Raw genomic sequence first — 15,795 nt, 5'->3', positions numbered from 1 at the left:
TGGGGATGATTTTATGTATCATGAATCTTTGGTTGGGTTAAATATAGAATATCATATATGTATTGATACTGCTTTGTTAGACTGTGTGAGTTGTTGTGACAAGCAATGTGGGACGAGAGCTGTGAGGGCTGCTTCCATCATCCCCAGGAAGCAGCCCTCACGGCTCTCATCCCACCTTGCTCGTCACAACAACTCTTGTCCCGCCTTCCTCGTCACAGTTGTGTTTTTGTTTTTTACTATAGAATTACATTCTTGTTAGTCTGCTGACAATGTTCTACAGAGGATACCCAATAAGAAAGAAAAAACACAGATGAGATCTCTTTAATATCTCGGTTATTTCTAAGAGGGATCAGTTCAAATGGTAACTTTTGGTTAAAGTATACCTAAAAACGAGTCATCATTAACTCACCTTCAGAATGTTTCAAACCTGTATGAATTTCTTTGTTTTTCTAAACACAAAGGAAGATATTTAAAAGAATAACAGTAACCAAAAATGTCACATCCGCTATAGTATTTTTTTCCCTAACTAAGGCAGTAAATGGGGGATGATATTTGTTTTGTTACTGACATTATTCTAAATATCTTCCTTTGTTTTTTGCAGAATAAAGACATTCATATAGGTTTGAAACAATCTGAGTGTGAGTAAATGATGACAGAATTTTTCATTTTTGGTTGAACGGTCCGTCTCACATATTTAGTGACAAAATTTTCAATTAGACTGAAATCTCAACCATATCACAAACTGCTCAGATTGGTCACGCCTGCAATAAAAAGTCAATATTTTTGAAGATCTCAATATGAACTTTCATTAATTTCTCAGCAAATTTACTCAAATACAGATTATTTTACGTCTACAACCTACATTCATGTTAAACCTCAGTACTCTTAATGTACTGTAGTTTAACAAGTGTACCATTTTTTCTCCTAAGCAATTTTAAGAGAAATTTTAGGTACTAAAATTGTCCTCTGGGACACGACCTGCAGATTTTTTTCAGAAACTGCAAACTTTTCTCTCACACTGTTATTCCCATCACATCTCAAACAATCTGAAATGAAGATGACTGCTGTGGAAATTACATTTAAAACATTTATGAACTAAAATGCTCCTATGGTTTATAAATACCATTACAAATTTCCTTGCTGTGAGAAATAAATGTGATAATTATTTCCTTATGTCTACAAACATATGTCTACTGGAACTACACTAATGTGGTGTATTTAACCCCTTTATGCTTGTAGGGATCATTTCAACAAAAACTTGTACATCCGTCATTGAATTGGAGTGTATTTGTTTGTATGTTTACTGTTCACTTATGCTTTTTAAGAGCTTGTGTCTTATCTTCAGATAATATACCTTCTCTTAAAGTACATGATCAGTTTGAGAGGAGTGTGGAAGAGAGAGAGAGAGAGAGAGAGAGAGAGAGAGCGGGCAGGTTGACAGTGATGTTGCGGTCAGTGTTGCATCTGTGAGCCACAGATAAAGGCTTTATTGCAGTTGGCGGTAATGAACCATTGGCACCAGCACACACGCATATAGCAACGATAGCATATAAACAGACACACACAATCACACACAAAAGATAGAGGATTTTTACCCTGTCTGGACCTCAGAGACACCTCACAACCTACCTGTCCTACTTCACTTACAGAAAAATCAATATATGCCCTCTCAATATCTCCTCTACCATTTTACACTTCCTTTCTCTCTTTTGTTAGGGGGTTTAGGGGCTCTGTATCATCAGCAGCGTTGTGTGTTGAATAGTAGAGCTGATCTTGCTGTAAGCCGCCAGCGATAGAGCAATTTCTGCCAGCTCTAGATGTGCTTGGTTCTGTGTGGGTGTGATTCAGGAGGGGGTTATGCTTGCAGTCCATGTGTGTGTGAGTGTGTTTTGAATCATCTCTCAGCATCTCGAGAGGTAAGATTAGACCTGTCAATGGTGATAGAAAAATATCTGGTGACCTTGGTAATGCTGGTGCAACGAGCTGACAAGTTTTATATTGATTCTTCACTGCTATTTATATAAATTTCTTTTAGTTTGCAGTTGGATGCGCATAAAATCACATAAAAAATAGAGTTATTTTTGTAGCAGATTGGGAATGAAATGAAAAGTGAATAAATAAAATACTGTATGTGTATAACGTCATCCTGTATATTACATTTTATTTATTTATTATTTTTGTATATATAAAAATATATATATACAATCATAATGGTTTTTTTGTTAAAGTGGTAGTTCGTCCCCAATATTTTTTTCATCATTTACTTTTTTCTTCTGCAGAACACAAAAGCAGATATTTTAAAGAATGTTGCGGGAACCAAACATGCGGCACTTCTATTGTAGGGACACAAAACCAATGCTAGTCAATGGGTGCCGCCGTTGTTCGGATACAAACATTCTTCAAAATATATTTTTTGGTGCTCTGCAGAACAAAGAAAGTTGTACAGGTTTGAAATGACCATAGGATGAGTAAATGATGACAGAATTGGAATTATTCCAGTCCTGTTTTCCCCTGAATTTATAGAACCTTAAAACTAGGATTTCATTCAAGTTTACATTTCATTATTAGGTTTCTGACGGTTCAACACTGACTTAATTTTCAAGTAGATCAAGACTCTTTCAATAAAGACTCTGTCTCTAAATAATTGTGTGTTTGTAGGCGGTTACTAAGTGAGACGTTTCATGTTATTTACAAACTCTGTGTCTATGTCTCTCTCTCTCTCTCTCTCTCTCTCTCTCTCTCACTCTCTCTCTAGCTTTAGAAGTGTACTGAGTAAAGGGACAGATAGCCAGGTGTCAGAAAGATGCTGTTGTGGCCTTGAAGCTGTACATTTAGGTTGGTTGTGAGCGTGTGTTTGTGAGAGAGAGAGATCAGTCTGGCAGATGATCAGACCTCTCTCTCTCTCGCTTTTATCGTTTTAGTCTGACATTCTTATTTAACACACATCAGACGGATACTGTCAGTTTCTGTCTAAGTCTACACACACACACAACTGCATTTGTTAATGCTGGAGGACAAATCGAAAGACATTATAGCACAGTGCCCACAATTTATCTTTTGTATACAGCATTCAGATATGTGAGCATCTCTTCTGCAAACTTCAGTATACATGTTTTCTATGCAACAGGTGAAATTTATTAAAAGTCCTTGTTGAAATTTTCCTGGTGAAAGTTTATGTATTGGGGGAATAATTTAGCAGAATGGGCAATTCCTGCGTTATGGATGTAACATTTTCAGTCAAAACTTGAATTTTAAATTCTCACTGAATGTATTTATTACCAATATCTAGAACTTTGTTTATATTTTACTAAACCCCCAATGCTAGAGTCCAGACATCAACACAAGTTTTCTGTTTTAAAAGAGGGGAAATGAATTGTAACAAAGCTCAATAAAATGGAAGGAAGGAGGCGGGAACCGGTAAACATTAAAACATTTAATAAAGTAATATAACAGCCGGCGGCCCCTCACGGACGACCGCCGGCGAACAAAACATGAACATAAATATAAATACAAACATAACATAAGTTCGGGCCCGGTCCTCTCTCTTCGACGGTCCGGTCGCTCGTTCCTTTTATATGCTCCCATCTCCTACATAATTCGAAGCCGGTGTGCGCACAGCTGGCGCTAATTCACAATTACTCACCGGACTCGAACAACGGTCTCGCCCCGCCTACTCTACTACATGAATGTGTTTCAGATGTGACAAATGAGGACCGAGGTTTTTTGAGAGACAACATACTTCGTAGGATTTCTGTGAATTAAAATGTGCAAACCAGAAGCAATCATCCTCAACAAATGGAGAAGGGATGACTCTTTATAGAACATATACTTTATTTTAATTTTGTTGTTAATTTTGGCTAAGAATGCTTTTGGGAAACGCACCCCTGGGTGTGACCGTTCACGTACCTGACTATGATTTAAAAACATTAAAAAAGTATTTTGAAAAAAAGAGAGGCTTCTCGTGGGTCTTTAAACCACCAAATATTGACATCTGACCTGTCAGTGTGGTAAACTTTTGATAAAAACATTTGCATGCAATTGCCTAAATGGTTTTAAGAATATAATTGTAAAAAGACCTGAGTTCTTTTGATCTTGGAAAACCTGAATTTTAAAAATTGCCTACTGGACTTTGCATAAAACTGGAACTGGCTTGACAAATTAAAACCTTGCGTTTCTTTGCAAGTAAAGAAAGTGTAACAGTTTATTCAGGACTGAATCTGCCATTTATTCCACCCTAAGAGGCATTTCACACTGTTCCATGCCCAGCGTCGAATGCACCCGTCCCGTCTCTTGTGCGGCGGGAGTTGGTTGTTGAAGGACAACAACCATGTGGGTAATAAACATGAATGGTGGCACATCTGAGAGGGAACGAATGATAGCAGGGGTGAAAACTAGAAGGAAAGTGGCTGTCAGAAGAACTTTGCTTTCTCATCATTACAGAAGTGAGAGAAACACAGAAGCATCTGTCTCCAAACCTTGGGAGGATGTGTCATGAGCAGCAGAAATAATAAAGCAGAGAGATGATGTGATACTCCTCTACCTCACAGCTTGGGCCTCTGAAGAAATACTAAATCAGTAGAGCTTCAAAGGAGCTATAGAGGAGGTGTATGCTAAAACTTGCCAGTAATAGGCCCTTGTGTGTTGAAACTGGGTTTCAGGAAGGTTATGGTGAAAGGGTGCCCCCTGGTGTTGGGTTTTAGCGCTGCATAGATATGCCATATCATTTTTATGTCGAAATAAACCATTTTTGACACCTGTTCATGTTATTATACACTGTTTTTATTCATAATCGGTAACAGATTTCTTATTGTTGTGTAGTTTGTGTTTTGCAGAAACTGTAAGGAAGAATACCACGTGGGAACTTGCAGACAAAGGTTGGCGGTAGGAGCTGGAAATATCCTTCAGGTGAGAATCTCTCTCACACTTTTAATATGGCTTCATAACATATGCATGGACACAGTTCAATTCATGCCGGCTGGCTGATATCATCAGTCATCCCACAAGGTGAAAATACTCCTCGTCTGCTTAAATATTCACTCTGAGGAGTCCAGAGATTACCATTACAAAGTGTCATTCAGGGGCAATGCCTACGAGCAATTCACAAATCACTCGATTCATAAAATAATTATCAAAGAGGGAAAATGTAAAGCTATTTGAGATATTATCTCCATCTGTCTCCTTTACTGTTCTGCTGTGTCTGATCTGTAGTGTATGTGTGTGTGTTAGGGTTATATTGTAGATGAAGAAGCAGCTCTTCGCGCCCGCTGGGAACAAGCTTCACAGGAGACTATTGCGGAAACCACTCACCCTTGTCCTAAATGCCAAGTTCCTGTGGAAAAGAACGGTAGGACGGTTCTCTCAGAGGCTGTGTTTCCAACTGCACACTACAACTACACTTCCCAATATGCAGAATATACTACACAGTATTTACTAGGGCTGATTATTGATTCTGATGTTCCGATTCGATTCCGATTCACAAGCTCTCGGTTCTGTTCGATCCTCGATTCAGGTCAATGATTATAGATTTAATACAAATCCTATATTTATTAAAAAAAAGATCAGTAAATAACACATTAAAATGGTAAATTAAAAAATTTAATGAAAAGCCACAAACCTGTATTTTTAAACTTTAAACACTCTTGGGTATATTGAAACTGAACAGGTTATTTTACATTTAAGATGCGGTATAACAAACAAAACTTCACCAATTAACTGTAAAGAGGGGCTGAAATCATATGAACCGATGCCTTTTATGTGAAGGTGATGTTAAATTCGACAAAACACCCACGTCTGCCTTGTTAATTAAGCAATGAATGAACAAAATGCTCCCTGTTGTAAAAAGAAAAGTGACATCTAGTGGATAGTAGTTGCAATAAAATTCACATCACGAATGTTAAGTGCTTGTAGAAATATAAAAAAAAAAAAATCGATTCACAGCTTTTGAGAATTGACAGCATTTTGAAAAACGATTCATCGGTTTAGTATTTACTTAGTACACTAAAATTCCATTAGCACGCAACTTGTCTGACACTGAATTTTGTTTATACTCCAGTGTTTTATTCTCGTTTGTTTTGAACCTAAATCTTGAATGAACATAAACATAAATGAACATAAACGTGTCCTTATCTTCTAACAGTATGGATAATGATTCTCTATTGTTTATGGCAGGTGGCTGTATGCATATGGTGTGTCCGCGGTCTCAGTGTAGGTTTGAATGGTGTTGGCTGTGTCATGTGGAGTGGAACAGGGAGTGTATGGGCAACCACTGGTTCGGATAGATCGAAGACGCTTGCACCATGAACCCATACTCACTCAGGGAATGAAGGTCTACGTGTGTTTCGTAATGCTGAACGAAAAATTTGCAGAACACTATTGAATAAGGATCACGTCATCATTATGGCTGTTTTGATGCATCACAGAAATGCTGACAGACAATCAAATGTATATGTGGTAACCACAAAAAGTGTGTTTAGTTTATTAAATACAGTATGTATCAAAATCTGATCTGTATTAAAATCTTTTATCAAAATCAAATGGGAGTCATGTTTCTTAAAAAATCTAATTTTAATATCACAATGTATTTACTACTGAAGGAATTGTTGTACTGACTGCATTTAATAATCATAATGAGAATGATGATTGCTATCGCAGCACAAAAGAAGATATTTTGAATAATGCTGGTAAATTAACTATGACGCTACCCATTCAGTTGCATTGGTTTTATGTCCATACAATAGATGTAAAAGGGCACCGCTTTTTCAGTTACCAACATTCTGCAAAATATCTTCTTTTGTGTTCTGCAGAAAAAGAAAGTCATACAGGTTTGAAATGACAAGAGGGTGAGTAAATATTAACAGAATTTTCATTCTTGGGTAAACTATTGCTTTAACTTGCTTACTACATGCAAAGACTTTTGTCACTCAAACACTTCATGTAAATAAACCATAGGATTACCATTTACATTCTGTGAGACAGTGGTGTGAAAAAGTATTTGCCCTCTTCTGGATTTTTTATTTTTTTCTACAAATTTTAGCATTAAAAAAAATACCAGTTTTTAATATACCAGAATACCAGAGTAAATTACAATCTGCAGTTTTTAAATTATGGTTTTATTTATTAAGAGAAAAAACAATCCAAACATTTCTGACCCTATGTGAAAAGTAATTGACCCCTAAAGCTATTAACTAGTTGTGCCACCCTTGGTGGCAACAACTGCAATCAATCATTTGCGAAAGTCTTTCAAATCGCTGTGGAGGAATTTGGGCCCACTCTTCTTTGCAGAATTTTTTTAATTCAGCTACATTGGAGGGTCTTCAAGCATGAACAGCATTTTTAGGGTTATGCTATAGTGTTTCAATTGGATTTAAGTCCGGACTTTGACTAGGCCACTCCAAAACCTTTATTTTGATTTTATTTAGCCATTCAGAGGACGAATTGCTGGTGTGTTTGGATCATTGTCCTGCTGCATAGCCCAAGTGCGTTTAAGCTTGAGGTCACAAACCGATGGCCGGACATTCTCTTTTAGGATATTCTTGTAGAGCGCAGAATTCATGATTCCATGGAAAGTTATCCAGGTCCAGAAGCTGCCAAGCAGCCCCAGACCATAACACTACCTCCACCATGTGTGACTGTTGGTATGATGTTCTTTTATGAATATTGTGTTAGTTTTACACCAGATATAATGGGATGCAAACCTTCCAAAAGGTTCAACATTTGTCTCATCAGTCCACAGAATGTTTGCCCAAAAGTTTTGGGGATCCTCAAGATGTTTTTAGTAAATGTGAGACAAGCCTTTTGTGTTCTTTTTGGTCAGCAGAGGTTTTCGCCTTGGAACTCTCTCATGGATGCCATTTTTGCACAGTCTCTTTTTTATTGTAGAATCATGAACACTGACCTTACCTGAAGCAAGAGAGCCCTGCAGTTCTTTAGATGTTGTTCTGGGTTCTTTTATAATTAAATCAAACTCCTTGTTACAAATATGGTAGAACGATTACTTCAACTACCAAAGATGCGATTCTCGAAAATCTGCCTGAATTGTCTCAAATATCTAGCATGAGTAAAAACGATGACGATCTTGACATTACTATTGAAAATTTTAACTCTACCTTCACGGAAACATTAGACACAGTTGCTCCTCTGCGTTTAAAAAAGATAAAAAAATGGCAGCCCAACACCGTGGTATAATGAACACACTCAGGCAATAAATGCTATGCTATTAGATTGTTAATGATAATCTTAAATCTATAATTTACCTTATTCGTAAGTTTATTTATTTTTTATTTAGCCTTGTTGTGCAAGCACTGTTGAGATTGTGCAGAGGCAGCAGCTTTTGCCAGAGGGGAACTGGAATCCCCTGGTTGGGCCTGGGTTCTCCTGAGTTTTTTTTTCTCGATTGGAGTTTTGGGTTCCTCGCCACCGCTTGCTTATTGTTTTGCACTATTTGCCTGGCCGGGGGGGCTGCTTTAGAATTTAGAAGTTAGACATAATTAATATTGCATATAAGAATTTATAGTCCGTTTAATATTTGACCTATGGTTCTCTCTCCTATGTGTGCTTTCACTGTGCGTGAGTGTGAGTGTGTTTGCGTGTGTGAGTCTATGTCAATGTGTGTAAGTATCTATGCATATTGTGTGTGTGGAGCATTTGTATGTCTGTCAGTCTTTTGTTGTTTTCACCTTTTTCTTGTTTTTACAGGTATATGCCTTTAGTTGTTTTTCTTGTATTCAATGTGTCTCATGTACAGCTGCTTTGTAACAATGAAAATTGTAAAAAGCGCTATATAAATAAAGTTGAGTTGAGTTGAGTATAAAGAAAGCGTCCCGTAAAAAGGAGCGTAACTTTAAGAAAACTAATTTAGAGGTATTTCGTATAGCATGGAAGGATAGTACTCTAAAACACAGGAATGCCATAAAAACATCTAGATCCGCCTACTTTTCATCACTAATAGAAGACAACCATCACAACCCTAGGTTTTTATTTAACACCGTGGCTAAATTAACAAAAAATAAGTCGTCAGCGATTTCAGATTCTGATTATCAGCATAACAGTGATGAATTTATGAACTACTTCACTAGTAAAATCCAAGACATTAGAGAAAAAATGATAACAATGCAACCAGAAGTGAAACCCGCTGAACAAACTAACTACAGCACCCCTAAGGAGAAATTGCAATTATTTTCTTCAGTTGATAACAATGAACTCTCTAAAATCATTAGATCATCCAAATCAACAACATGCGTGCTAGACCCTATACCTACAAAACTACTGAAAGAAATGCTCTCGGAAATTATAGATCCTCTTCTTCTTATTATTAACTCATCTCTGACATTAGGACATGTGCCTAAAGCATTTAAGGTGGCTGTTATAAGGCCCCTTGTCAAAAAACCCAAACTCGACCCAAGAGAACTAGGGAATTACAGGCCTACATCGAATTTACCTTTTATATCTAAAGTTCTTGAAAAAGTAGTTTCAACTCAGTTATGCTCCTTCCTCCAAAGGAATGACATTAATGAAGAATTCCAGTCTGGATTTCGAGCATGTCACAGTACAGAGACTGCCTTGATCAGATTTTCAAATCATCTGCTTTTAGCGTATGACCGTGGCTGTATTTCGTTTTTGGTACTGCATTTGACACCGTTGACCACAGCATACTCCTACACAGACTCGAAAAGTACGTCGGCATTAACGGAATAGCATTGAAATGGTTTAAGTCTTATTTTTCTGACCGTTTTCAATTTGTAGCAATAAACAATGATGTGTCCCGCAAATCACAAGTCCAGTACGATGTACCACAGGGCTCAGTCTTAGTGCCTCTGCTCTTCGCATTATATATGCTACCTCTAGGAGATATAATAAAGCTACACGGAATAAGCTTTCACTGTTATGCTGATGATACTCAACTTTATATTTCCTCGAAGCCTTATGAAACCCAGCAGTTGCATCGAATAAAGGAATGCATAGTTGATTTAAAAAAAACTGGATGAGTAACAATTTTTTACTAATGAACTCGGACAAAACAGAAGTGTTACTTATTGGACCAAAAACTGCCATACATAACAACCAAGAATACTGCTTAACTATCGACGGATGCTCCATAAAATCTCGTCGTCAGTTAAGAATCTTGGCGTTGTATTCGATAGTAATCTGTCATTTGAGAGCCATGTCGCCAACACCTGAAAAATTCCATTTTTTCATTTTAAGAATATATCTAAACTATGTCATATGTCAGATGCAGAGAAATTAATTCATGCATTCATGACATCAAGACTATATTACTGTAATGCACTTTTAGGTGGTTGCCCTGCAGGCCTATTACAAAAACTGCAACTGGTTCAAAACGAGGCAGCTCGAGTTCTTACATGTACAAAAAGTATGAGCATATAACCCCGTTTCTGTCAACCTTGCACTGGTTACCTATAAAGCATTGCATTAACTTTAAGATCTTGCTTATTACCTATAAAGCCCTACCTGGTCTAGCGCCGCAGTATTTAAATGAACTTCTATTGTATTACAATCTTCCACGTGCATTACGCTCTCAGGCGTCCGGTCAGTTACACTGTAAAAAAATCCTGTAAAATTTACAGTAAATTACTGGCAGCAGGGTTGCCAGCCAGTTATTGTAAATTTTACAGCCACAGTACTGTAATTTAATTTACAGCCATTTTCTGTAATTGCATAATACAGGAAAAAACTGTAATTTTGAATAGCAACAGTATAATGCTGTATTTTTTACAGCCAATTGCTTGATTTTAATTTACTGTATTTAGAATAAATACATAATCACTGTATATCCAGTATGTTTTGCATACTGGATATACAGTGTTTATTTATGTTTTAATTGATACAAAAATACATTACAGACAAATTTTGTACCTTGTTGTACATAAAATATTTTTTATTCAGTTACAACTTCATAGTAGTGATAGATCCAACTATGAGATATGGCTTGTAGATCTTATAGATCTAAACTTTGAGTCCAGTTTCACTAGATCTCTCTCCGTCAGGAACAAATTACACCTGGAGATATCAACTCCGTTGTGAGTCAATCCTTTAACCCAACCACCAGGGAGATATAGAGCTGAAGGGAAGAACAGCAGGCAGGAGACGAAGTGATGTTAAATAGACAGACAAATGATTTATTGAATAATCTCAGTTGTGTGTGGATGCTCAGTCAAGATCTGCCAAACTTCGTCTGACTAGAAACAGATTCAATATGTGTTTTTAACCATTCAAGATTACAGTATCAAAACATTGTCTCATGACATTATTATGAACCTTGATATGGAGACCAACGGATACTCATATCAGCATTAGACACAATACAACTCCCAATGAGGTTAAACAACAGGAAAGTAAGGAACAAATAATATGAATATAAGTGAATAATAAAATAAATGAATGAATACATATGATGAATATTGTAATAAATGGGATAAATGAAATAAACAAGAAAATGAAATAAACAAGAAACAAGTGTATGTTTCTATCCAGATCTATCATTCCCCCCTCTTAATCATATATGAAATAATTAGATTATGTATGATTATAAATCTTAATGATTAAAAGCAAGCAACCTCTCATAATCATGACAAACCAACAACAACAAAAACAAAAATTTTGGATGATTAGGCCATACTTTTCCATTCTCCATGCCCTTTAAATGGACAGGTCATTTTCTCTTCCATACCGCGTACTAGCATGAGAAAAGGGGGTGTGACTAGTCTCAATGTGCTGTCGTCTGACCAGCATTGTACTTTTGACAAAACAAATAAACAACTTTTTGTATATAAACAACAAATAAACAACTAGTAAAGTAATGTACAAGAGCAAGATGATTAACACCCCTGACACTACAATTGTTACAAATGCTTTCAAATGATTCCAGATTGGTCCTAATATTGATCAGAACCATGTATCCCACTCAGATGAGAATATACCATGATATTTGCTGATTTTAGCAACCTGTTCATGTAGAACTTGAGCTAGATTGTGGACTACTTCCTCAGATCTTCTTCCTCAGTTCTTACATTCCTTGTCTGGAATGTAAGAACAACACTCAGTACCAATTATTTTACAGGTTCCTCCCTGAGAGGCTAACATTATATCTAAAGCCATTCGATTTTGTAGAACAACTTTTCTCATTGCATACATTTCAACAGAGATGTTGGTGATAGACTGAACAGTACTGTTTGTGGTTTTCTCAAAAGCTTCCTGTAATGCCTGTACTTCAGTTTGTAGATCAGTCACTCCGAGGAATGGTACAAATCGCCCTAACCACTTTTCAACCTTGGAAAGGGAACGCCTTGTACGTGTCAGGATTAAATGATGTCTAACATAATCTTCTGACACTACTCGAACTGCTGGTAAAACATAAGCCAAATAACACCTTCCTCTCCATCCCTTTGGAAGGAACGGATAGGCTTTGTTACCACAAACAAAGTGTGTGCCATCAGGAGCAACGAGTGCTGAATTTGTGATAAAGGTCATATTACATTTAGAAACCTGAAAAGTCTGGTTTGGGTCAGAATTACTTCCTGCACCATTCCTTTCAAAACACCGAAAGGAAATGCCCTCAGATTTTACATTGAGTGCGAATTGGGTATTGGAGCCAGTATTATCATATTAAGGCAAATGCCATGAGTTGTAATGTGGATAAGAACAACCTCTGTAGTAGCACATCGTGCTTGTAACCTCTAGGTGAGTATTCCAAGGAAAATCGACCATCCTAAAGACACATCTGTGAGAATTTGATATTGTTATTGGTCTAACAACTGTGCATTTAGCACCACCTTTAACTTGTGATTTGGAACAATTAGTATTTCCAAAAACTATAGTGTAAGTGTACCCATTGAGGCCCCCCTGTAGTGGCTGTATTTCTACTTCTTCCAAATATAACACTCTTGGCCATATATTCTTAACATCATCTTGATGTTTCAAAATAAAATAATCATACATTTGCAACAAATGAGCCGATAAAGTTTTTGATTTATCAGAGGTTTTCGGGTCTCCAATTGGAGCACACCACTTGGATTTAGGAATAGGTGTTTTCTGTACTAAATTTGCCAAAATCTCACCGATTTCGCCATGTCATCTTGTTTAGCAATAGAGATCAGATCAGGTAATAGTAATGGATATGCTTGCAATTGCCATGAAGTAGCAGCTTGTGGAAAATATTGACATACCCAGCATTCAGATGCATTTACAGTTCTGGCATAGACGTTAGCCAAAGTCATTGCTAAATTGACATCATTCTGAACTTCTAGCTCTGGATAATAGACAGAATATGGACTAGTGCCATTTTAATTTGGTTCATATCCTTCAGTGTAATAATAAAAAATCATCCATTGACCTGGCTTTGATCTAGATTCTGCTTTAAATTGTGTATGACAGTTATGTGATTTAAATGTCAAAATCCCTGTATGTAGATTAATCGAAGGCCAAAACAAGTATTGAGTGTACACAGTTAAAGTCCAACTTGGTCTTATTTCAGGATGTTTTACCCATTGGTCCTCTTGAGTTGAAGTAAAACCTACAGCCAATATAGCATCGTCATGTGACAGCAATCTCAGAGTGTCTAGCGGTGGTCTGTATAGTTCAAATTGCCTTTGTTCTTGAAATGCAGACACATAACCAGAGTTCGCCCCTCTTATCCGGTCTGCAGGTTGTTGACTCCACAGAGTGTCCTCTGTAAGATAAGGCCTGAATCTCTCTGCAAACTGCTTGAAGGCTGCTGACAATCTGTAAAAAACAAAAATGTGACAGAAAGGAGACAGAGGAGTTCCACATTCGAGGAAACAAATTATGTCATCAAACGGTGTTGAAGCGTTGACCTTATTTCAACTATTTTGACTCCCTTGCAAAAATCAAGCAGAGACCGGACGACTAAGCTGTAGTTTGGTGTAAGCTAATAACCCATCACCCTCCCCCTATGTTCATCGTGAGGGTGGCCCCCAAGTCAATAAAAGGCAAGGTTCTTCTCACGACTCCATCCTACAGCGATTCGCCGGACTCATTTTGATTTTTGGGAGAATGAGCTAAAGCTAATTTACAGTGACTTGTGTGTGTCCATTTAGTCTTTCCTAATAATTTCACTGCAGAAGGTGTAACCAGTAAGACTACAAAAGGACCATCCCATCCTGGTTCTAAGCTTGAATGTTGCAGCTTCTTGACATAGACCATTTGCCCTGGCACAACACTATGCCCCCCCTCTTGGGGCATTTTCCAAGCTTCCTGAACCTGTTTTAAGCCTTTTGTATAGCCCCTGTCAAAGTCATGCAGTACATTAAAAGTGAATCCGACATCAAATGCACATCAGCCTCAGCAAGATCCTCAACATTTTCATTAGCTTTTCGTTTCCATCTGCTAATCTCATTCCAGTCAACCTTTTGCTGTTGTGCTTTTCTGCACCACATCTTAAGCCTTTTCCATCCTTCTATCTCTGATCTAGGGTTTGCCATGCCCTCATCATACAGAACATCACCAAGAGCTTTCTTCACATTCCTTATATCTGCGGCTGACAGATCTTTTCTCACATCCCCAACCTTCTTTGACCATTTAAACACGTCTTTGGCGTTTGCAGGCACATAGTTGTAATGGACTTCATCACGTCCCTGAATCTCACGATCCACGCCCTCATCATACAAAACATCACCAAGAGCTTTCTTCATCTTTTCGTCTATAGTTTTGTTTCCTGACATTGCCATACCCATAATGAACAATTCGAATCAATCCCCTAACACACACAGTGTTAAACCACGGTACCGATTTACTTTTGATTCTTTAGATTCTTTAGATGTAGATGACAAACAACCAACTCACACTGCTGTAGGCGCACCCCATTTGCAGCAGCACGATGAGGAGAAGACCTGCAGGGTTTCCCTTCGTACCTCTCGTCCGTCACAAGTCCGGTTGTTCAGCTGTCATTCCATCCTGCCGACAACGCCATATGATAGATCCAACTATGAGATATGGCTTGTAGATCTTATAGATCTAAACTTTGAGTGCAGTTTCACTAGATCTCTCTCCGTCAGGAACAAATTACACCTGGAGATATCAACTCCCTTGTGAGTCAATCCTTTAACCCAAACACCAGGGAGATATAGAGCTGAAGGGAAGAACAGCAGGCAGGAGACGAAGTGATGTTAAATAGACAGACAAATGATTTATTGAATAATCTCAGTTGTATGTTGATGCTCAGTCAAGCTCTGCCAAACTTCGTCTGACTAGAAACAGTTTCAATATGTGTTTTTAACCACTCAAGATTACAGTATCAAAACATTGTCTCATGACATTATTATGAACCTTGAGATGGAGACCAACGGATACTCATATCAGCATAAGAAACAATACAACTCCCAATGAGGTTAAACAACAGGAAAGTAAGGAACAAATAATATGAATAGAAGTGAATAATAAAATAAATGAATGAATGAATACATATGATGAATATTGTAATAAATGGGATAAATGAAATAAACAATAAAATGAAATAAACAAGAAACAAGTGTATGTTTCTATCCAGATCTATCAGTAGCATACATGGCTCTTTAAAAAAGGAGCCCAAGTGAGTCTGTATAACGGTCCACATCTTGATCCATCAGAGCACAACAAGTAGCTAGAACTATGGAAAAGAAAAAAAGAGAATAATGTTAGATATTTATAGTCAGAGGAAAAACAGAGGACAACATATACAGTCAGAAACAGTGAATAGTAAAATGATGTAATTCAATGATGAAATCTGTGTGTGTGTGTGTTTGCTTTGTACTTTTCATCGATTTCACTGAAAATTCATCATTG

At 37.3% G+C, this 15,795-nt stretch overlaps 1 protein-coding gene across 2 annotated transcripts in view; it reads left to right on the top strand.

Annotated features, from left to right (window-relative positions):
* Positions 1 to 6,534, top strand: part of prkn (parkin RBR E3 ubiquitin protein ligase) — a 99,378-nt gene extending 92,844 nt beyond the window's left edge. For both annotated transcript variants that reach the window (XM_056759988.1, XM_056759989.1), the window contains 3 exons: positions 4,819 to 4,905; positions 5,227 to 5,344; positions 6,169 to 6,534. In XM_056759988.1, the coding sequence (XP_056615966.1) occupies positions 4,819 to 4,905; positions 5,227 to 5,344; positions 6,169 to 6,278 (315 nt within the window). In that variant the 3' untranslated portion in view covers positions 6,279 to 6,534. The remainder of the gene's footprint in view (positions 1 to 4,818; positions 4,906 to 5,226; positions 5,345 to 6,168) is intronic.
* The last annotated feature ends 9,261 nt before the right edge of the window (positions 6,535 to 15,795 follow it).

Source organism: Triplophysa dalaica, chromosome 11 (genome assembly GCF_015846415.1).
Source record: "Triplophysa dalaica isolate WHDGS20190420 chromosome 11, ASM1584641v1, whole genome shotgun sequence".
NCBI classification, from domain to species: domain Eukaryota; kingdom Metazoa; phylum Chordata; class Actinopteri; order Cypriniformes; family Nemacheilidae; genus Triplophysa; species Triplophysa dalaica.
The sequence above is the reverse complement of the archived record's forward strand: the minus strand, read 5'-3'. Positions and strand labels throughout refer to the sequence as shown.